This window comes from Empidonax traillii, unplaced genomic scaffold (assembly GCF_003031625.1).
Source record: "Empidonax traillii isolate 1590-97213 ecotype Southwest subspecies unplaced genomic scaffold, ASM303162v1 scaffold182:size1009393, whole genome shotgun sequence".
Lineage (NCBI taxonomy): Eukaryota > Metazoa > Chordata > Aves > Passeriformes > Tyrannidae > Empidonax > Empidonax traillii.
In genome coordinates this window covers 878,931-903,802 of record NW_020955375.1, presented here as the reverse complement: position 1 = coordinate 903,802, position 24,872 = coordinate 878,931, and the positions used below count along the sequence as shown (strand labels likewise).

Genomic DNA, 24,872 nt, shown 5'->3' with positions numbered 1-24,872 from the left:
CTCTCCTGTTTGTTCAACATGCCCATGTTATTTTACCTTGCATTTTTTTTCCTTTCCTTTTCTTCAGCTTCTTCTTTCTGAGCTGTATTTAGACTTTCAGCATCTGCCAAGTTATCCACAGCAATGGCCAAGAAGACATTTAGCAAGATATCTATTTCAAATCATTTTAAGGACACTAGTTGTTTGGTTTATTATCAGCATAAACACTGACAATGTGAGAGAGATAAAACACATGTTCCCAACCTACAGCGTGGAGATTTGTGATGCTGGAGTGTAGTGCAAATAACACTCATTTAATGGACTAGAGAATACTGCCTGTAAAGTAAGCAGAGATCTCTTAGGGTCACAGATTTTAAAATAGCAGAATACTTGACATATTTTTTTTCTAAATAAATGAAATTCAGTTTCATGCCAGCCTGAGCAAGTATCAAATCTGAAATTGTCTATTGTAAGTGAAGACTGTTCGGGCATTTTGAAAAATTCATTTTCATAATGTTCTGTCTTCCATGTCTACAAAAATCTGTATCAAATTCTGTATTTCAGTCCTTATCAGTTAAGTCCAAACGCTGATATGAATACCATTTATTACAGCAAATAGAATGCTTTTGCCCTTTTATCACCCCCTGACCTTTTAAGAACTGAGAGTGACAGTAGTTTGTTTCTACATAGTGCCAAGGAAGTATTTCCAGCACACTGAAGGCAGGAGAGGGGAGTGTTTCAGCAGACTTAATCCTAACTCTGACTCTACATCTCCCCGTGCAGATTTCTCTCCTCTGGCCCCTGCTCTATCCAGGGATCACTGGCTCCTCTGTCCCCCTGTGTCAGAACTAACAGGGCTGTATCGAGTGTCAGAAGGATGGATGGGATGGTTTCCACTGCCCTGGAAACCACGCCACACCCAGGAATTTCCAGGGGGAGAGATGTCAAAGAGCAGGTAGAATAAGGCCACATTCCCACCGAAGGAAGACAGAAAACCTTCTCTGGTTTCTGCCACTGCGGTGTCTGGAGATGGACTGGGTGCCCCTGACTCTCGTTCACTGGGGAACAGGTGTACAAAGGCGTACAGAGAGAAGCCTCTTTAAAGGACTCAGCACATGCAGAAAGTGCTTGTGGTGCTCATGGCCATTTACTCCCTCCTAGAGGGACTTTGCACATCTCCCTGGCACACAGCCCCACTGGGAGGTGTCTCCAGTGAGTGGAAAGGATACAGTTACCACAGATGAAGAGGATAATGAAATATATACAGACTATCATGCCTGAGGATGATGGACCACCGTATGCCATTATGCCATCATACATAACAGCATTCCAGTCTTCACCTGTGAGGATCTAAGGAGCAGATATTAGTATTATTAGTAACTCAGCACCAAAAAGTGCAATAAACACATTTCCTCTGACCACAACACAGTTAACCTTCTGTATGCATAAAGTGATACCCTATTCTGCTTTAAAATTTCCATTCAAATAAACACCTCCTGAAAGCTTGGGTTTAACTCTAATAGCTTTTGTTTTAGGCTATGCATTTGTATGACTGAACTTCAAAGGCCAAAATAATAAAAATTAATTTTTATTGGCAATTTATTCATTTTGGCATGTGAAAGTAAGAGCCCTGGTTTTCAGTAATGTCACGTATGTAGCAAAAGTTCATCACTTAAAATTCAAGTTAGTATAAAAATTCTGAGCGTTGCATTGATATTTCCCCATGCTAAAATTAAATGGAAAGGTTTTTTGCTTGCTCTGGGGAATCGCCAGATGAAAATTCTACCCAGGAAGAGACAGGAAGTTGCCAAAAAAGCCTTTAACTCTCACCTACGATGTCTGAAACCAAAGACTGCAGTAATATGCAGAGCTGAGCGTGAAAATGAGTAGAAAGATTAAACCAATCTTAAACCTGAAAGCATCTCTGCAGAAATTACTGCTTATTTTTGCATCACAGCAAGTGATATGACCACCCTTATGTAAATGTATGCTCTTACAGGGCTCATTATTTTTTCCTGCTTGGGAACAGCTGAACTTTTATACAGTTAATGAAGTTAAAGAAATGAATTTGATCAAAATAAAAATAACATTCCACCTCTTTTCCTAGTCATGTATTTAATGGACAAAGGAGATCTAATTTTGTGAAGTAACATGGCAGTTATGTTGCATAGATAGATCAAAAAAGATATGAAACAAATGGTACAAATGGTGCTGAGTTACCAGAGTACTGAATTTAATGAGCAGAATGCTACTTAAAGTAAACTGAATAAACAGTACTCATGATTTTACTTTCAGGCAACATGATCACTTAAACAGTTTTGTTGATCAAAGGTAAAATGTTTCATACGGGATGAAAGAAAGTTACCTGGAATACAGTTAAGAGAGCTTGTGGAAAATTATCGAAGGTGCTCCGTTTTGTTTGAGTTTCATCAAAATTAAATTTGCCTCCAAACAGCTGCATTCCAAGCAACGAGAAGATTATGATGAAGAGGAAAAGCAGAAGCAACAGTGAAGCAATGGACTTCATTGAGTTTAACAAGGATGCTACCAAGTTGCTCAGGGATGCCCAGTGCCTATAAATTAAAATGCGTGTGTTAACACACACCAAAAAAACCTCAAACAAAACAGTAAAAGAGCAGTGCATGATGATTACAAAAGAATTGCTGATCACTCTTCAGCTATCCTTAGAATTAGCAGTATTAGATAAGCTTACCTTGTTACTTTAAAAATACGCAGGAGACGAACACAGCGAAACACTGAAATTCCAAGGGGTGACATAATTTCCAACTCCACCAAAATGGTTTCAACAATGCCACCACAGACAACGAAGCAATCAAAGCGGTTAAAGAGAGAAACAAAATAAGCCTGTAGGCCCAAGCTGTACATCTTTACTAACATTTCACAGGTGAATAAAGCCAGAAGAACTTTATTTGCGATATCTGGAACAAAATATTAAAAAAAAAGAGAAAGATTCTGAATTGCCTCATAGATTCCATTTTTATTTTAACATATTACAACTACGCTTACGACACTAGTTTGCAGCTTTTTGCTTAAGAAGAAAGTATTGTTTTTTCATGTTAGACTGAAATTTATGTCTAAGTGGCAAAAGTTACACAAGGATGTAAAGCTTCCTGCCACCTACAAACTACTCATCTTTCCAATCTGTTGTGCAGTTCACAGTTCCTCAACTTACAGCTTTAGTCCACACTGTAACTTAAGCAGCCAGCCCACAGCATGTTGTGCTGTGCCAGGTACCATTTCCTTCCTCATCTTTCAGGCCTGGTTTCATGCTAAAAGTACAGGTATTTACAATTTAGTATTGCCAGGTCTGTGCTGGCTGCCGGTAAGCTGTGTTACAGCTGCAGAAATTGAAGACATTCAGTCATTTCTTGTATCTCCCTTTGGCTGGGCTGAACATCCCTCAGGACAGCAAACAACAACAGAACGGCAAAGTACAGAAGTGGCCACTGATAAATGCAAGTATCTACAGTCAAAACCAGGACAAAAAATTTTCGGTTGTACCTTGGATCTGGGTCAGCCAGTCGGGTTGATTGTAATGCTCTGAGGAGATAGTTAACGTGTTCAGAAAGACCAAGACAATAACAAGCCAATAAAATGTGACAGATTTTACTGCAGCTCTACATTTTCTTCTGTTAAATCGGTTCCAGCGACGCCAGCGTCGACTGCAAGTCCCAATAAAAACAAATTTATTATTATATAGAAAACACATATGAACTTAAGGAGGGCTTCTGCTGTGTAGAAACAGTGCAAGTACATATGTGTGAGAAAGTAAATTTTCATAAACACAGGTACAGTATTTCAATAGTTGTGTAAATTATTACCAGCTGCACATTAGGGACTGTTAATGTATTATTCCGTTTTTTAGATTTCTTTATAGATTTCTAAATGTAAACCACAACTTTCACAGACTTTAATTGCCTGTGACATAATTAGATTAGGTTGCATTCAACATTTCATTGAGTAACAAGTTAGATCTGCCCCATACCCTTAACAGCAATAAAGAAAAGCCAATTAATCAACTCACAATTCAAATTAAATTCAGTCTGAAAATGCAGGCTTTGAGTTAAACCACAGAATTCTGGCAGGATTAAGCAAGGTAGGAATGTTAAGGTCACCTTTTAGAAATCTACTCTGTAACATTACAAATCTTATTCACCAAATCCTAGAGATTTCTACTGAAATTGTGTCAGTGAGCAAACCTTTGTGAAATAAATAAGACTGAAAATAAAGGACAAGTAAAGGTTGTACCTAGGTATGAGGGTGTGCCTTTGGACTCATAAAACTACATTCTCTGTTTCACTTCTGGGAACTGCATTCAAGCACCTTAAATTTGTACTTGTAGTAATGGAAATTAATACTGGTTCCAGATACCAGTACAAAGATGTTTCAAGCCTTTGCAGTATTCTAACCATATAAAGGAAAAATATCCTGTCCTGGCCTAAATCAAGAACATTCTTATCTTGCCAATCCCCTGCTGTAAGGGCTATGTCCATGGCCATCATCAGGATGGCTCATTCCCCGGGTAGGTTAAACAGACTTTTTTTTGACATAGAACATTCTATGATTGAAGTCAATGAGACAAGAATCGTATTGTTGGGATATCTCTACTTGTGGGAGTCAAAAGCAGGCTCAAACTGTCAACTCTGAGCTTTCTGAAGCCAATGAGAGAATACACTGCTGTTACCAATAAATTACTTGCTCTGCATCCAACACCAAAATCAGTTTTTACCAGGATTAAAAAATTGGAATTATTCCAGATGTTGCCAAAACTGCTGGTGCCAGATGTTGCCACATCTTCTTGACTGTCCCTTTTTTCACTGATAATTTTATGCAAAAAATATTTCCCCTGTGGGTTGTCTGCAATTGCAGGAGTGGTTTTGCCCTTTGTGATTCACTAAGTCAACCACTTGATTGCTTACCTTAAATCACAGAGCTTTTTGTTGTTGTTGTTCCTTCATGGAGTAACCTAACCCTTTTAAACAGAAAGGACTACCTCTTCTGTATTTGAAATTATCCTTTCTAATTACTAAATATATGTCCTATAAGATGGGAAAATAAAATCAAACTAAAGAGACCTATTGATTTTGTACTGGCACATCCAGTGTCTGCAGTATCAGGCCTATTAATTCTTAATTTTGCTCATAACACATCCCTTCTGCAAACATATTTGAAAAACAGAAGCACGCATTCCTAAATCCTCCGAGTAAGTGAAAAGAGAGCTGCAAATATCAGCAAAGCAAATCAGGGAGTTAGATTTCCAAAAGTGCTTCTGGGTACTTTTACTTTTGTATTTGCTGGTAACTGTTAGGAAGAACTTTCACACAGTAAAATTAAAAGCACAGTAAATAAAGAGTATTTTTGTGAGATCGTCCTGATGTGTGAACAGTCACAAGGAAAAAAGAGGTTATGAGATGAAAATACTGACCTGAACTTGGATTTTGAGATGGTTTGACTAGAAGAAAAGGAAAAAACATTTTTAAGAATATGGGAAAAGTAATCATCGCAAATTCATTTTTTTTAGAATTTTGCATTGGAATTACATATACATTAAAAAAGCTTTTAACAAAATGCATCGTGAATGCTAAAATTCTGTTGTCTGTTGTTTATTTTTCTGAAATACCATTCCTGAAGCTTTACAAATTTTCTAAGTGAAAGAAAGGAAATCTCCTTTAAAACTAAGTAAATAAACCTTGAAAAAACATGTGGAAGCTTTGAAGCCACAAAAACGTTAGCAAACAAATAGTGAACACCATAGGATATAAAAATAATTCTCATACATTCAGTTATTGTTGAAAAAAATAGATATTCTCCAGGTCATGCACAATTTAGCAGAAAACATCCCTTCTTACATGTAATCAGGAACTTCTGTTCTTATCACTCTGGACAATAATTATATTTTATAGAAGCTCTCAGGAAAACATGACTTCATTGCAAGTGGAGTTGAATTGTTTTATATCTCCTTACCTTGAGAATTTTAGGAGCGCTTTCATGTTGTAATAATTGGCCTAAAACTACTGAAAAGCAAAAAACCCCAAAGCGTCACATAAAGTTTGACTATTTCAGAGCAGTTTGGGCTAATTAAACCGTGGGGAAAGAATGATTCTTTTAAATTTTGAGTTGATCAGGGTGGGCACTTGAAACCCGTGCCCCTACTCACCATAAGCTCCCACAGCAAGGTGGGCTCTCGCCCTCTCCGCTCACGTTCTCCGTGTTCACCGACTCGGTTTCGCTGGTGGGCATGCTTGCTGTGGGGAGACAGGGACTGCTTTAGACTCATCACCAGCCAACATCATCTCCTGTCCTATGGCAGCAATACCTCTACCCTTCATTGCTCTAGTGAGAGCTCGGAAGAGCTGAGGATGTAGTAGATGAAGTTCAGACACTTCATCAGTCCTCTTACAGCAAAAGCACACAGAACTCCAGAGCATGGCAGCTTCTTTTTTCTTTTCAATGACTCAACATAACTGGTGACAATGCACTACAGAATACAAAGTAGAGGAGGTTTGTAACAAAGAGTGTGCTACCCCTGGTAAAGAAATAAACCTGAGCTAGATATTGTGACCCGTCATTCTGAGAAGCATTCTGTTAACACGCTGGAGGCGCTTATCAGTTGAAGTGTTGTTAACATGCTTGGTGATTCCGAGAAATATCATCCAACTTCTGAAAGCAGGAACACTCTGGTCATACTGACCATTCCAAGCTTTTCCTGACATCGTGAATTATCAAGGCGAGAAGATAGAAAGTAAATGTGTCTGCAAATACTGTGTGAGCAGCAGGAAGGAGCACTGGGAATGGCAGGATGGGTACTACAAATGATGACGAGAATTACTACTAATTAAAAAGGGGATGATGACATTTGTTACACAGTGAATTACTGTACATACAGGGGATCATTACTGAGCAGTTAGCAATTGTAGCTAATGATTTTTAGACAAAACCCATTTGAAGATGGGTCATCATCATTTATCTTCAAATCAAGTGAAATATAAAGGGAGGACACCTTATGTCAAAAAGAGTTAGGAAATAATGAACAGCTGAAGTTCTCAGTACTTTGAATCGAAGAACATGCCTGCATTGCAAGCAAAGAATGAAGGAAAAAACTCAGGAACAGGAAAAGGGTAACATTAATGCTGCTGGTCTATACAGTACAAATACCACATAAAGTAGGGAAAAAAAAGAGGGGTGGAAGATGCCCTGAAATTACTGAAGAATAGCAAGCAAAGAAGAAAACCAGAGCATTCTAAAGGTATTGTGGGGTGTACCTTCCACTGTTTTGATAGTTTGCTTGTTTGGTTTATTTTGTTTTGTTTTGTTGGGAGGGGTTAAAAGCCAGTGTTTGTGCACAGAGAGCACTGAAGGCAGAAGGGCTACACTGCCTACTTCTGATAGACTCACTATTTTTTCTGATAGCCTCACTATTTTTGTAGCCTAAAGGAGGTTTAAAGCACGTTTAATTACACATTTTCTAATATAAGTGAGATTTAAGAATCGAGCCCTGAATTTCCTGATTTGTCCGCACGTCAGGTACAGAATGAGAACTGTCAGTAAGTCTCTCTGTCAACACTGACATAAAGATACACAGAATGGTAAGTGTTGGTTTGGTTTCCATGCCCATCATTTCCATCCCAGCTGAGAGACTGACAGGTCTGTGCAGGTCAGATGCTCAGCTACTGTTTGCAACAGCTGAGAATCCGTCCCCATAAATGTAAGTCACTGTCGTAAGAAAAGTTAAACAGAGTGGCATAACAAAGAAAGATCCAAAACATCCATGCAGGTGTTTGAATAAACAAAGCACTTCAGGCAGTAAGCACAGCAACACCTTCTTTCACAAGGTTCTTCTGTTTTGATGATTCTTTTTAAAATGTTACTGTCACTGCTTTATATATGGAAAGTCCCTGGTTAGCACCTGCAAGTGCCTCAGTTCTAATATCATGCTTCAGTTTGAAACAATAAATACTGCTTGTCCTGTGAGAATTCCACAGCTTACAGTCAGACTTCAAAAGTAATGAAAAAAATCCTTGATATCCAAATTCAACTATTAAAATTTCAAAGGGTTGGAGGAAAAAAAAAATCACAAAACTATTTCATAGTCTCAGGTCTTCAGAACTAAGAATTTTTATTTTAAAATGCCAGGGGGGGTCTTCTGCAATAAATCCAAGGGGTTTCCTGGTGTGGTAAAGAACTGAACTGGTTGCTCTGTCCTGGGTGACATGCATGCTGTAAGGAAACACAGCATTATAGTCACCTGATCACATTTTAGCACTTGTGATGGGCAACTACAAAATATGAGTGCAGAAGTCTTGTTTCATTCATTGTTACTAAGAGCTGCCAGGAAAACAGAGCTAGGCACACTTTTGCAACTATTACATATGTGCAATGTGTCTCACACTTGTATTTCAAATTTATCAACCCTTCCCTCACCTAAAAGCAGTACCTAGAATCCAGTTCTTCATAAAGTGCCGCTCAGTGTCATCAAAACCACATTTGTTATTATTTTTTAAATTATTTGACATTTTAATTCAAGTCTACACAGGCTTGATATGGTAATCCACAATAATACCAGTCCTTTTTGAACAGGACTGCATGAAGAAAAACAAAGCACAAAGGAAAAAAAAGTCTTTGTCTCCACTGAAGTGAACATTACTTCTGCTAATTATTACATACAGTTCAGCATGTCATTCTCTGTTTCAGACACAACATGGCTGTTGCTCTAGCTCTTAAATGACTTGCAGGTGCTGTGTTACAAACAGAAGAGGGAAATAAAGAACCATAGACAGTTCAGTTCACATTAGAATCTCAGCTGTGATTATACTGTAATTTATATGTAAACATTAACACTTGACAGGAGTACTGAGAAAGGCACCGTGTGGAAGTCCAGCTCCAGCAATGCCATTAGATCTTGAGCCAGAAGAAAAGAGCAGCAGCACTGCATGTCCACATCCACTCTGCTAATGCAAGCAACCTGCCGAGCCTCCAAAAGACCCAATTTCATGACCACAGCTTCTTAAGGGCAGGTGGTGTTCATCAGGCAAACACAGCACACAGTGAACTTCGGAAAGACCATGAGCTCAGCACGGTCAGCTTTGAGATCTTTAAACTGGCAGCCCAGTATTCAAAGGAAGAGACCAAATCTATTCTTTATTCACCTTTTGCCCTTATTTTAATGGCATTCTTCTGGAAAGATTATGTAGATTTCTAGATCTAATAATCTCTTCAATTCAGCTAACTCACTTCAAACAAAAGACTGCTTGCATTAGGCAATATAAGCAACCCATCCAGCATGCAGCTTAATACTTTCCTGAGCATATAGAAAACAGGTCAAATACTTCAACTACTACATTTTATTTCTGTAGATAAAAATATAACATGAGAAAAACATTCTATTATGTTTCTCTATTAACTCTAAAGAGTTTTCAGGCTTTGGAGCAGGAATTTCAAACTCCACTCCAGGATGTAACATAACTAATGCACAGTAAAGAGCAAGCCAGTGTCTATCAGCAGTGATGTGTCCATCAGCAGTGATGTACCCCAGCCAGAAACAAATTACATAATCCTGCAATATGACAATTTTCATCACAATTTGCATCACCGTAGAATCCAGAATTACCTGAACTACCGAGTTGTGGTGTCAAGTATTATTGTTAGAAAGGTTTTTCTCTAGAATGTGTATAATTAATATTTTAACCTCTTTCAACTTCCACTGTGCATTTTTTGATCCATAGGCCAATCTCATTTTCACTCTGGTACACCTTGGGCAGCTTTCTGGTTACATGTGCTGAAGTGGAGTGACCTACACAGCTCATCAGTATTTGTTACTGCAGAGAATCTTGGAATTATTTTAAAAGGTGCTATACTGGCAAAATTTTAGATCACCCTTGCAAAAAAAAGTGATCTTCTGTCTGCTAGCAATAGCCAACCAATTTCTTGAGCTCCAAAATTCTCCTCATTCTTTCTCAAATTAGGACATGAATTTTCTGAATCCTTTATAGCAAATCTCAGAGGCAGTCAAATAGGAAAATGGGATGGAAAAAAAAAATCCCCCAAATTGCAAATTCACCTCAAATTTTCCTAACTCTGCTGTATGCCCAGAAAACACATCAGAAAGAAGTGGTGCTATCTATTGTGACTGTGAAGCTCCTCGGGGTAAATTCATTTTAAGGAGAGTCTGCTTGGAATATGTTCTACATGAGAGTATGGCAAGACATCTGTCTTCATGCAGATTTAATGTTGATACAATCAACAATCATTCTTGTAGGTTCTCACTTTTTATATGCAGCCTGTGGAAAAGCAATGTAAGCTTGAGTGGCTGCATAGCAGTGGGAGGAGAACAAAATAATCAGTGTTCATTACAGTAGCATCATTGAACCAACCACTTGCAGCCTGAAGGATGACACTATAAACTTTGGGAATGCTGCACACTCCACAGATGTGGTGCTTTTGGTGGAAAGAGAGGTAGAGCTAAAACAAAGAAAAATAATCAGGGTAGTATTTCTAATCCAGTGACAGTCGAAGTGTGAGCTACTCCGATCAATACAAGAGTCTCAAAACACAGAAAAAAATAAACTTAGGCCATTGATTTGTACTTCAGAAAAACCCTACTGACAAAAGTTCTACCTGCCCTGCAAGACACAGGAAAACAAGACAACGCACATGCGCTTGGGGATGCTTTTGACCAGCAAGGTCAGGCACGGGTAGTAAGACAGCAGGGGCTGCCAGAACAGAAAGTTTCCAGCCAGTTCCAGGCTGCTTTATGAGAGACATCAGAACCTAAACCTGCTCATTTAAAGGCTGTGTTGAAATACATATCCAAAGTAAAACTGCAACCATCTTTCAGCAACTTTTATGGAAAAACTATTTCAGCCTGTAAAGCTGTGCCAGCTATTAGACAATAAATGTAACAGTTGCACAAATAACTTCAAGCAGACTCAGTGTTTGTACAAAATGAGTCCATGGGGTCCTAGCAATTTCTGACACTCTCTAAAGTAACTGGATCAGATTTTTCAGCCTCAGCCTGGGCCACAATAGTGATTCTTAGGACAGCGAGGAAGCCAGTTATTCAAATAACTGTTGCAGATAGGATTAAAAGTAGATCTCTCAACTACTGCAATTGTGATTATGGCAAAACAATACATTTGCCAGTACTAAAAGAGTGCAGATTTAAAAATAACTATCATACTCTAAAGACTCTGTCCAGCTCCAGTGTGGGTGGGGAAAAACTGAATAAACCAGAAAGTACAGAAATGAAACAATCAATAACAAGAGAACAGTAAAAGCTTGTTAGGTTTTGTGATATTCTGCATCGTCAGTGTTATAAACAAATAGTAAGTACTGTCATCATACTGTTTTAAGCTTACACCATGATCCATTATAAAGCTTGTCAAATATTTCTAATAATTTCTTCATACCTAAATTTAAAATACTTTTTTTTTATCTTGTTTACCTGACTTCTGAAGAAGAAAACCTATGCCTCAGCAAGAAAGTCACAAAGACACTTCAGAGGAAATCTAAATGGATTAAACACTCTGCTTTAGGGAGGTAGAGCAGCACCTCATTTCAGACATGCACTTCAACCAGCAGGAAGGACTGCATGCACGAGGGGTCACATGCTACAGGTGGAGAGCCTTGGCTAGAGAAAATGCATCCAGTATGTGCTCCCAAAAGCTAACACATCCAATGCAGTATGGGCACAAAAGAAAGTTCAACTGCAAATCAGAACACGTTTTACCATGTTTTTTGGAAGAACGGCCAAAGCAGCTAAGTCTGCTTTTCTTCTTGTCTTCCATTAAGTCGGCCAGTGTAACCCCTGGGTAAGCACATGTAATCCCAGCAGTGACACGGGAGGTGGCAGCAGTCGCAACGCAAAAAAAACAAAAACGTGTCCGTACACACAACACAGGCAAGGTTAGGCAAAACAAACTGAAATCACCGGCAGCATAACTAATCGCAGCTTAAATCCCTCTCCTCTCACGGATTTTCGCATTTTGAGCTGAATTTGCAATGCTCTGAAGGCAATGGAAGCTTTCTCACTGACTTCACGGTAACCAGCTATCAGTTCACAACAAAGACTTGCAACTTTTCCTAAAAGCAGATTTATAGGTCCAGTAGTGAAAAGGTATTCTTTTATTCAACAGCACTGAATACCTGCCCACTATCAGTAACAGAGACAGAAAAATACATAGGGTTAATAAATAAATAAATTAATGCCTTCCCTGGTTAGAAATTTTAAAATGGGGGGGGGGGGGGGGGGGGGGGGGGGTAGGAACCCCAATCACAATTTTAAAGGATGTGAGAAACTATTAATCACTGACTTAACAGCCTTTGAACTATCTATCTTTTATCTTCCCACAGGGATCTTCTGTATCCTAAGCCCGGAGCTCTTACACACCACTGAAGAGCATTGTGGCTATCTTCTATCACAGTAAATCAGCAGTAATCTTGATCACCCAGAACTTTAGATATTCAAATAGGAATACAGTCTCCTAGAAGCCTGAAAATTATGATTCTGATTACCTTGGGACTCTACCTTATACTTCAAAGATAGCTCAAGAAAAACCAGTATATTCAGACTAAATTTATTTTCTAAGCTCACTATTCATGTCTTGAGTGCAAGGAGGTGGAGCAGCTCAGCTCCCCTTCCTCCTTTACAGCCTATTGCAGCTGATATGCAAAATGAAAATCCAAGCCACATATTTAAGCACATGTGCACAAACCCCAGAATGCTAGGAGATTGCCTATCCACTGGAAATTTCCACTCAAAACATATATGCATGCCTGAAATTAAATTCTTGATTTTTCTCTTAAAGTTTTTTTAATTACTTTCTATATTTATTTTGCAAGCTTACTACAATCCTTAACTTAGCCTAAAATTATGCCCAAGTTAATAGTTTAGACTTAAAAGCCCTTTCAAACTCAAATCAACTATGCAAACAAGTAGTTTTTATCTGTATAACCTAGAAACCAGGTTTAAGGAATGCTGGAGCAAAGGGGGTTTTTACAGCCTATTAACAAACCCCCAATTTGAACAGGATGCAAAAATTTCCTTGGATTTCATCTGTAAACCAAGTCCATTGGCAGCAGAGCTGACAGCCTGGTTCTCCAACGCTCTGTGAAAATTTGGCATCACCTACAATTCTGTATCACCTACAGTTCTGCACAGCAGCCTTGGACAAAGTGCATTTACGCCAGAGAATTCACCACCTTTTACTTCCCTGTCCTAGGATTTTATACTGGGCCACAAACCCACAGTTTCTGTATCCCTTCCACACAATATTAGCAGCAATAACTAAGTACAGTGAACTCTGGATTTTTTGTTCTGTTCTAGATAAAAATTCTGTTTGTGCAACAGATTTTCATATGGACATAAAATATTCCTTTCTGAAAGATGTTGGCATCAACATCAACCCACAAGTTTCCTTCCCACCTCTCATAAAAGGATTATTTCCTTCCAGTCAGTAACACAGATCCATACTCTGCTTTTATTGTGAACTAAAGGACTAATAAAATTCTGAAATTCAAAAGCAAATATTTAAAAAGCTTAACTACATGCAATACGGAGATAAGTTTAAAAACAGCTAACTCAATATCAAACCACACTGTTTTTGTTATTTACTACATCTAAAAAGCATTATGGTTTAAAAGAACAGTTCATAATAAATTAGCGGTACTAGAAGGAAAAAAAGGGATAATGATGTATTATTTCAACACAGAAAATAATATTCTGAGTTGTTTTTGACAAACAGTTTGTAGATGTATTTCCTTATAAATACTCAGTGGTATCTAAATCAACAAATACCATGACTTTCCAGAGTATGACATTAATAACAAGGTGCTACTTAGTATATCTATTGAAATTTGGGCTTTAATCGTGGGTTTAGTATTAAATCATAAACCACCTTCTGAATCTGTGTTCTCATGAAAATTTTAACTCCTTTTATGCAAACACAGCAAAGAGGCTAAAATAACCTCTGCTAAATTATGACATTAAAATACTGCTGTTACCACAATTTCCTGCTATACAGAAATCAAGTATAAATTGTACAGTTGCTACAATAACTAACTCGTTCCTCTACCTCAGGACTCAGGTCAGAAGCACAAGGTCACTAAAGCATAAATTACCTGTCCCATAATACACTACAGTCAAATAAATACACTGTGATATTTCTTAGTGTCAAATGAAAATCCCACAAGACTCCATTTATTTTGCACTCAGTTAAGACACGTAGTAAAGAAGATTTTATACGGTTTTCTTGAATATCAAAAAGAAAGATCCAGAGTCACATTTTCCTACTCCAAAACAAAAATAAAATCCTCACTATCAGCACAAGGTTATTTCTTGACTGTAGCTTTGGCTACATTTTTAAGATCCCTATATTATTATTATTTCCATGCATTGGAAATATTATTATTATTATTTCACCTACAGGCAAACACACACTCCTCTTGACTAAGGGTTTACAGTGATACCCTGTGCCACGCAGCTTCCATGCTCTGCCTTTTTACAGAACACAAATAAAGCCAAGTTTAAAATCTCACTGGTGATGACTAAGTGCAGACAATGATTTATACACGGACATCTCAGAGCACAGTTTTGTTGTGAGATTCCAAATCACATTCCGTGACTCAGCATCACTGTATTAACAGACAATTGCTCTGCTACCCAAAACTTTTGCAAACTGAAATGGGGAAGCCACATCAGACAGGTCACATTCATTCCCCTCACTGTGCCAGTCAAACTGCCCCCACAGAAGGAGGAGAGGAAAGAATACGTACTGTTCCTCTTGCCTTCTTCATCAGCCTCCTCATCGTTCTCAGGGTCGATGTCTTCTGCCTGTGTTATCCAGTCCAAATATCCCTTCAGATCTTCTTCAAGTTGCTGTTTTTCACGAAGCTTCTGAAAGTCCCCTCGGGCCTTGGCTTTTTCCCTTTCTTTGGAAAATTCTCTATCAAATTCGGGTAAAGCAGAAAAAAAAGAAAGCACTGATTGACAAACTCCCAGGCATTTTGATCAAGGTCTTGACATTGCAGAGTAACACAGTGACATGGAAAATGCACTGCAAATTTGAGAGCTGCTTTGAAAACAAGGTAGAGGTGCAAAGAAGTCATGGCAAATCCCTACCATATTACATCATAACTTTCAGAGATTTTCTGACTTAATTGAAAATTAAGTGGTATTCCTAACACTTCCCATAGGGAAGGGTCTGTTTGCCCCCCTTTAGTTCTGTGCTCTTCTATATAGATTTTAAAATTGCTTTTATCTACAAATAGAAATTAACTTGCAGTAACAAAGCAATATCAATGTTGAGTATTTGTTTCAATGAAAATGAAATTCTAGCAGCCAGTTCTAAAATCCTTCCTCTTCCAGCCACAGTTCATTATCCACCCAAACACAGTGTGCTCCAGAATTCCACTATTGTGCTCTCTCTTAACTACAGCATGGACAGACACCTGTGCTGTTTGAGATATGGATTGTTTGCCCTTCCTGTCTCTGTACCAGAACCTAGAATCCTGCTCTCACAGATCAGAAATGCATCCTTTTGTCCTCTATCTCATTGCCCCCATCTCAAGAGAACGTACTGGATTCTCTGTCTAGTTTAGTTTGTGATTTGGCTTAATCCCTAAATTATCATGGAATGATGATTAATGTAATGAAGTTGTGAGAAAGAAATTGGATAAAATGGCCTACTGAGGTCTCTTCCAACCTGAATTACCCTATAAAGCTATGACTGCCTTTCTGATATATGACTCAAGATCATTACCAAGTATATTCTTCCACCACATCTCATCTGCTGACATTATTACAACATTTAGTGTGATCCTCAACTCCAAACACGTAACTCCCTTCACTACAAGGATCAAATGCATTCCAATTGATGCCAGTATTAGTACACAGAATTGCGGGTAGGCAAGCATCTTTTGAACTGTCTTGTAAATATGTACCAATTCAGTATTTAAAACCAGGTTTGTTCCAACTAACATGTTCATCACAGAATGGTTTGGGTTGGAGGAGACCTTAAAGACCATCTGGTTCCAACCCCCTGCCATGGGCAGGGACATCTTCCACTAGACCAGGTTGCTCAAAGCCCCATCCAACCTTGGACACTTCCAGGGACAGGGCAGCCACAGCTTCTCTGAGCAACCTGTGCCAGGCCCTCCCCACCCTCATAAGGAAGAATTTCTCTCTAATATCTAATCTAACCCTGACCTTGTTCAGTTTAAAGCCATTACTCCTTGTCCTACTACTACAACAGCGCTCAAATTAAATTTAGAAGATGGCTACAGCAATTTCATTTGCTAAGAATTTGCAACTCCTTTTTTAATTGGGAAATTTAACTAGAAAATAGTCCCTAATTAATACACTTTTAAATGGGAAATTTATTAAAGCACTCAGTAAAATCCCTTTTCAAATGGAAAATATTAGAAAATTAGTTTAAGACTGCAAAATACTTTAGGAAGCTATTTCAGTTTGGTGATATAGATTATTTATTTGGGATTGCAATGACATTATCTCACCAGGGTTTTTATTTATTTTTACTATTTTGTCTTCAGACATGTTAAGAGCATAAATTTAGCGTTTAGAAGACATCAGTTAATATAAGAGTTAAGCCCTTTACAATACAGATGTTGTGTTTTTTTAATGCTATGTTGCAGAAGCTACACAGCTTCCTGTTGCAAAAGCTAAGAGGCAGGCACTACACCTTTTACAGCTGAGGGCTTAACAGAATTTCATTTCGGCACGTGGAGATCATCATGTTCCATCTGATGGCACCATAATGAAGCTAAAGAATGCCAGTGCTTGCTTTGCATTTGCTACCCTTCACCTGCCACCCAAGGACAAGCTCCTGCAAAGGCCATCTCGGCACAAAAACGCTCGTGAAAGGGAGAGAGCCCCAAAGATCTCTCTGCAGGATAACTGCTTTAAAAAAAAAAAATAATAATTTCACAAGCCAGTAAGAAACTATTTGGTTTATGGAATGCTGGGGTCAGAGCATTAGAGACCTCCTTTACACCTGACTGAGGCAACACACTCGTGCTTCTCTTCCCATAGGCAGCCTCTTTGAAAAAAGAGCTATCATGGCATAGTATGAAATCACAACTAACAAGCCTTGCCAGCTTTTACTAAGCATTCATATCTTTTCTAGTTAAGTCCTTCGGGTGTTTCTCATTAATTCAAAGGATATGTGACGTGTGAGGGTAAAGCAAAATGAAAGTTGCTGTTATTATACAGAGAAGACTGAAGGAAAGAATTTTCAAATTAATCAGCTGGCAAGGGTGATCCTTTGAACAGCACTTTACCCATGGCTGAGCCACCTTTTAACTCTGAATCTACGTTAAAATGGCTACATGCAGAGAATTAAACAGAGTTTTTTATATACACAGCTAACTCTGACCTTTCCCTTTAATACAGCACAGAAGTCAGACACTGCCTTGTTAAATGCTGCAGCAATTTATCAGTAGGGGGAGATGCAAGGGTGCTTATTTCCATGATATTTTAAAACTTTTTTTAAAACCTGACTGTTTGTAAGGAAGAACAGCATCTGAGAAGATTGCATTTTCTTCAGGGGAAGGAGGAATTTGGTTCTATGGTATTTTTTTCTATCACAGCCACAATGAAGTGGCATCCCTCAGCTAGACATGTACATGCTCCTTTAGGAATAAGAAAGTGGAATTTAATGGAATTGGAAAGTAATGACTTTCCTATTACCACAACAAAAGCATCTTTTTTTCACTAAGAAACAAGTTATTTGTAAAAGATGATGGGGGTGAGGAGGGGGAGAGAAGTTGCCTCTTTAAAACTTCTGACAAAAACATTTAGACAAAAAGATATTTGAATATTTAGATAAAGATATGTAGCCATTGGCTGCTCTCCTGGAAGGAGGAATAAGACAGCTGCTTGTGCAGCATTCCATGGCTGTGGAGTGCACAGCCTGGATCCAGGGCAGAAAGAAAAAGCTTTTGGCTCTGTAGGCAACATAGTACTGACATGGTTGGACTGATGGCCTCAACTGGCCTCCCTGTCACCAACCCAGCACTCCAAGCAGAAGCCTCTGAAGCTGACAGGCTCAGGAAATTGCACATTAATTGCAGTAAGTGGACTTAAGCTCTGTAAATATTTGGTTTCACAAATGCCTTTGCTAAGAGCTAACTTGAAAATACGCATTTCATTCTGGTTTGATAAAACGACCTGGATCTGACATTTCAAAGTGTATATTGGGCTGGGGGGTGCTTCATCTGCAGCAGAATAGAGAGAAAATTTGCAAAATAAAGCATTTTATGGAAATTCATTTACATAATCTCATTTACTTTTAGTGATACCTAACCTACTGTATAGAACGCAGGTTTTATTTCTGTTGCCCAAAAATTCCTTGTGTCCTTGCAGAAAGATGATCTCATCTCTGTTTAGGCACAACACCATCATCATCAATGGTTGCTGAGGCAGAAGCACATAAAATGCAGGGCTTGAGTTCATGCTTCAGTAGTCTGGGGCAATCATGCCAGATTATTCTTCCTTCAACAGAGTGAAATAACTCCTGCTGATATGCATCAGTTGGAAATGGCTCGATGCAACAGGGTGGAAGTGGCAGCAGGGAGAACCTGCTGGGACTCAATTACGGCTCTCGGGTTCACACACCTGAAATTTCAGGCAGGGCCGTGTTAACCAAAAATTCTAAGATAAGAATTTGTTTAAATTGAGTATTTGGGGTACTCTCCCTTCTCTCTGCAATTCCAGACATCATAACTACAGACACACCTATGCTGGCCTCCTCCCAGCTGGAAGTTTCCCCATGCTAAGGACCAGACACATTTCCTAAGGGGGGCTGTGCAGCACCAGGGGTGTTGTTACATCTCCTGTGCATCACTAGGCATTGATGATGGGAAATAAACAGTTACTTTCTATGTCTATGCATAAGCCAGGGCACAAATTCCTCGTTAGCCACATTACTGCCCTTTTGTGTCACTGCAAGTGCAGTGAGAGACATAATTAATCTCCTGCAGTGTGGAACATGCCACACATGGGGTCTGGCATGTAGAAAGGGTAATGCTAATGCTGTATGTAGAACTGTCACCCAGACATCCCAGACTCTCATTTATTCACTGGGAATAGTCACATAATAATAAAAATGTACTCACAGGAGTACAGTGTTGGGGACCAGACTCACAGGAGAGGTTTCACACAGTGGTAACCATATCAACCAGCAAATTAGCAGAATCAAATCAGAGAACTAAAACTGCCTTCAGTCTACAGCTAAGAATGGACAACAGCTCACAGCTGGGTGTAAAGTGTAACAGATGTGGAGAGACATAAAGGTTAAGTAATATTCCATCTTTAATTACAGGAGATTTGTATACATCACTGTTGCCCCTTCCTTTTAGGGCGGGGAACCAAAACGCCTCAGAGGCTGAACACTAAAATTACTTCTGTAGCACAAAAAAATCCTAGCAGGAATTTTCCTTGAGCAAGGAGCATTGGGTTCCTGATGGGGAAATGCAAACTGGTATTACCTACCATAGTTATTTCTATGTAGTTCATTAGCAGTTGACAAAATGTACATTCAATGGTTCCAGCACCACCTCTGTGTAGCAGAGGGTCTGCAGAGCCTTCCTGGGCCAGAGTGCACATCAATGCTACAGGATAACGGGTGGGAATGGCAATGTAGGGAACCATTTGATAGCAACAAAACCAAAATCAAGACCTGATGTTTCAGACTGTTATTAAATCTGCACATTAGGATGTGCTCCTCCTGTCCTGAGCCAAGACCCATTTGGCTCAGGACATACCGGATTTCTTACAAAAAGAAGGGGCAGCAGCAAGCACAGGACCATATCCCACCATCAGCACACCACCAGGATGTGCCCTTGTCAACAGTTGCTGAGATTGATGTGTTTTGTTACCTGCCAGGACTCACAGAACTAATCCCTAAGAAGCCTTGGGGTGGTCAGTTCAGACAGGACTGAAATAAAATCAGTTGCCTTCAAGTTCTTATTCAAGAGTACGAACTACTCCCACTGACTGTGGCGGCTTCTGGCTAAAGCAGTCCATCAGCAATTACCGTATTTAGATGGAAGTATTTGCTGATGTATTACTGTTAGTAAATTCAATTGATCAACCAAAAATAACATTCCTTGTTTTGCATATATTAGTGTTTGAGTTTTACTTGTAGTAGCCACACAACAATTAAAAGAGCCTACTTGGGCTCATAACATGCTGAGATCTACAGCCAGAGACTCTCTCTTGTTTTGAATGTATATTCTGTTTATCTGTGGGAAGGAGTTAAATTTTCAGAAATAACTTTTTTTTTTTTTTCACTAAGCCTTCCTGCTGCTGTGAAAAGGAACATTGTCAAAACCAGTTCACTTCCCTTTTGCTGAGGGGCTATGGATGACAGTTCACTGCCGTTTTCTATTTGGGGCATCATTATTCAAATGTCTTTTTCTGCGATTTTTTCCATCTATACTATAGACAACAGTCCTTAGGTGTATGAGCTTATCTGTGCCAACATATTTTATATGACATTAATTGACAGATATTGCTGTGAGATTAGTGTGGATGAGTACATGGCCTTAGCTTTTAGCATCATTATGTACATACATTGTAAATGTTACCAGGAGAAAGAAATTGAAAAAATTAACATTCTCTGAGTAACCTGCAAGACTCCATGTAGGAGGATATAAGGACATGTCAAAGCTTATGTTCTGGCGCCCTTTTGCAAGGCAATAGATTCAACTTAAAGATTTATTAAAGTGTGTTTGAAAGGTCTTATTTGTTCCCATGGCTACCCAAAGAAATACTAATGCCTTGAGCAGAAAATGCCGTCAGCAGAAACCATCTCCTAATGATAAGGACTATCTTCAGGAATAGATTATCATGCATCATTAAAAGCCATGCCTCTTGATAAATAAGTTATGAAGTTTTATAATCTAGTATTTCCTCTGTTCATAGCAAAACAGTTTAATGCATACTGAATTACTGGCATATTTATCTTAACTTTTAACATGTTTCTAAAGGTACTTTCAGGATGGATGAGTATCTCTCAGTTCTCTTCATTTTTTAAGGTTTATCTTTAGTTGTTAACTTCCTAATAACCTTATAATTTCTAACTTAACTTTCAATTTCAGTTCAATGTCTCTTGCACCAATAGCCATGATATGCTCTGCTCTTTTTAATCCTAGAATATTTGGAGGAGGCCTGTCCTCATCTCCCAGTTTCTGTTCTAGTATTTCATGCCTTCAGAGAACACAGGTCCAGTTTATGCCTGTCACACTGTGTGTAACCAAAGCTCCATGAAAAGCAGGCTCCTGAAGGAGTTCACCACCCTTCAGAGAGCTGGAATTGCCGGGCAGCCCCTCGGCAGCAATTTCTGTGCCACTCCATCAAGTGTGAAGCTGCCCCAAAGATGCAAAGCCTACTCCTTACACCATAACCAGAGGAAATTTTACAAAAGAAAAAAAGGTGCTCTGGTGCCTCTTACAGATTGATCCTACCCCCTGATACTGGATCAAAAGACAATGCAATCAAAACAGAGTGTGACCATATCATGATCACCCTGCAATTTCTAGGAGTTGAAATAATTATTCAGAGCCATGAACACCTTTATATTTGTAATGGGAATGAACAAAGGTTCAATTGTCCAGCCATTTATTGGAGATGGATTTAGAGCACATTCTGTATCCTTTTCCCATAACCCTTTCTGGACCATTTTATAGACATTTAGTAGAGCTGAATCTAGATCCTACTTCTGGAGAGCATCTCTAGAGCTGCCTCTAGGACAATTTTTACAGTCACTGTCAGAGCTGGAATGATTTCTGGTGTATTTTTTCAAGCTGGTTCTAATTTCTAAAATGGAACTAGAGCCTGAACTGGAACTGGAGCCAATTCTAAAACCTGACCTGGAGCCTTTTTCAAGAATGGATTTTCCTGTCAAGCCCTGAAAACTGAAATAGCTTTTCAATTGAGAATTCACTTTTAGACTAATGTGAATAATTCTAGTGTCTGATACAGAGTAAGAATTTGACTATTTTGAAAAAGATTAATTAACTCAAGCCTATGAATTCTCTCCATCCTTGTTATTCAAGGGAATATTCAGGATAAAATCTCCACAGTCAGCTTCCATGCAGAAATTACAGTATTTCCCACATGCAGATTCCACACACACACTGTTTCTATTAATTCACACTTCTATTAAAAATATGAACTCTACTTTTAAGAATGACCCCTTCAGCAGGCAAGACTGACACAGATCACCAGGAAATACTCACCTTCAGAAGCAGCTAGATGTAAAACAAAAGATCTGCCAAATCATCATTCTCATCCACTTGTACAGTATCTAAATACATCAAACATGCAGTGCACAAGAGGCAGTACAGAAACACAAAGGGGCAGATGGTCACAGGGTAACAAAGGAGTGCAAAGAGAATGACTGAATATTTTAAACCCACAAACAGATCAAAACAGCAGACAAATTTAAATGTACACAGCATAACCTGATATTACAGGAAGTTACACTTTCATACAGAAAAGGCATTCAGATTCCACTTTCAAAATCTGTATGCAAAGCCATGCTTTTCAGGTAAGTTGGCATCATTTTTCCATTCTTGACATTTGATCAGTTTAGTGAAATTTATCTGTAGATTTATCATAAACCAAGTTTCATGCTATGATTTGAAGAGCATAAAACGTAAAAACTAATAACTCTAAAATAAAAAATAAGAAATGCGTGTTTTACATATTAAATCTTGGCTCAGAATGAAAAGTATTACCTTTCTACTAGGGAATACAAAAATATCCACTAGGTTTTACTAGTCCATCAATTTTACCCATAAAATTTAGATTAATAGGTCTAAATAGAAAATAAATGAAAAATATTTATTATTTGTATACAAAAGTCATATAGCAATAGAGTCACAGTATCCCACACTGGCCCTTGTTTGTCAGAGTTTTAAACAAGTACACCAAGACATTTTCTTCACTTATGTACTCAACATCAGTTTGGTATCATTGGTATCTTTTAGGAAAACTCCCTTTTCCTTTCTCCTTCTGCTTTCGGTGTCAATCCTTGGTGATATTTATATATCATGTGTCTCAGCTCACTAGTGTAATTTTCTTCTGATAGAAAACAAAACTGGGGTGTTTTAGGAAGGTTCTTTCGTGTGTTCAGGGCAAACATGGATTGATACAATTCATGAAGCACCCTGAGCACTCACGTGACCCTGCAGTTGGGTGACACTATGGTAAAAAAATAAATTTAGCAATTAATGACTGGCTGAATTTAAGGGGGGGTTCACATCACACTGGACACTGCCATTTCTGTGCACTCTGAAGAGCGTTACTGCTCTATGGGTCACACAATACCTAGAAATCAGGGGTCATTTCTTGTCTGCAGAAAGGAACCCAAGAACATGGGGAGACCTCTTTCCCTGTATTGGAGCAGCAGCTAAAGAGATACTCCATATTCCAACAACTATCATATGTATCATAATGTTGCAAGCCTTATTTAGTATTTAAATGTATTAAAGGTAAAAGCTGAGTCATGAGGGTTTATCTAAATTTCCATGGCTTCAGTAGAAGAATTAACTCATGCAACAAAACGCCAAATCTGGCATTGCTTTCCCTACAATTTATTTTTAAAACCAGAAAACTCCCAAACCAATAACAATCTGAGTCACGGAAGGAAAAATAGGAATATTTATCTGTTACCAGACACGTTCACACGACAGGAAGAAAACTAATTGGTGCTTACAACCTTCTTAAGGGCCAGGGAAGGAACTGTGAGAGCCTAATCCTCTAATGACTTCAGTGCAAAGTCCGGTCACACAGCAACGTTAGGTAACAGCATGAAAAGAAGAAATTATTTACACTGCAACTACTCTCTTTTATCTGTCCTTCTATCTGTTATTTTGTTTGTCCAGTGGGGCTGAAGGCTAGGCCCTTAGTTTTACAACAGCTTACACGTGTGCCCCTGGATAAAACAAAGCTGATACAACTGTGTAAATCAGACTTTACAGGATAGGTCTTGGAAGGGAGAGATTAACTAAAAAAACAAACAAACAAAAAAATCAGCAATGTGGTTTTAGCACTACCTTTTGGCTTTTAAGTATCTGCTTTGTAAGGCAATTCAGACAGTAAGGTAAAAGTACACCTTCTCTAGTTTCCTGTGTGCAACAGTAATCTATCACAGATAAATGATTAAAGATTTTAAAAAGGAAAATGTAAAACCACTCATCAGATAAAAAGGTTCCTGTAACACAGTTACTTCAACAACTGGAAATCTTATTTATCTGATTTCCTGTAATAATGCATTATAATTTTTTTCAAATCTAGCATACAATGTGGCAAAGACTGTGAATAGGGCTGCACACACAATCAACAGCCTGAGGACACCATAACTTTAGTGTCAAGTTGCTTTCTATGCAAGAGAAAAATCTTCTATTGGCCAACAAAGATGGCACAGCTTGCCTGAGACATACAGCAAACATATTGTTCTGGCCAAATAAAAGCTAATCCATACACCTATAATAATGTCCTTTTCAGTAGCTAGCAGGATCTTTTGTATGTTTATCAGACAATATCTTGACCATAAACTGGAATTTCCCAAGCTCAAGTATGTTAGTAACCAGGAAACAGCAAAGGAAATGGAGTTGCAACCTCAGTTAAGGGGGCTTTGTGAGAAGAAAACCTGACAAACTCTTGCTGTAAATTACAGTTTTAAGGCACATTATACATGTCAGCTACAGCTGACAGGACTTCAATTCTTGGCTGGAGCCTGGAGTTCACAAACCAACAAAAAGCTGTGAAAAAAAACCTCCCACTGACAACTGCATTAAACTGATACTTGATTATTGATAAATATATCAGCCTCCTGGTGCAGGTTGTCACA

The 24,872-nt window shown here is 38.6% G+C and overlaps 1 protein-coding gene across 7 annotated transcripts in view; it reads right to left on the bottom strand.

Annotated features, from left to right (window-relative positions):
* CACNA1D (calcium voltage-gated channel subunit alpha1 D) overlaps positions 1-24,872 on the bottom strand; it is a 168,950-nt gene that overhangs the window by 65,486 nt on the left and 78,592 nt on the right. For all 7 annotated transcript variants that reach the window (XM_027886267.1, XM_027886266.1, XM_027886271.1 and 4 more), the window contains exons 9-16: positions 14,770-14,939; positions 6,158-6,245; positions 5,426-5,452; positions 3,502-3,662; positions 2,693-2,918; positions 2,345-2,552; positions 1,209-1,329; positions 37-151 (exon numbers count right to left, since the gene is read on the bottom strand). In XM_027886267.1, coding sequence (XP_027742068.1) covers positions 37-151; positions 1,209-1,329; positions 2,345-2,552; positions 2,693-2,918; positions 3,502-3,662; positions 5,426-5,452; positions 6,158-6,245; positions 14,770-14,939 — 1,116 coding nt within the window. The remainder of the gene's footprint in view (positions 1-36; positions 152-1,208; positions 1,330-2,344; positions 2,553-2,692; positions 2,919-3,501; positions 3,663-5,425; positions 5,453-6,157; positions 6,246-14,769; positions 14,940-24,872) is intronic.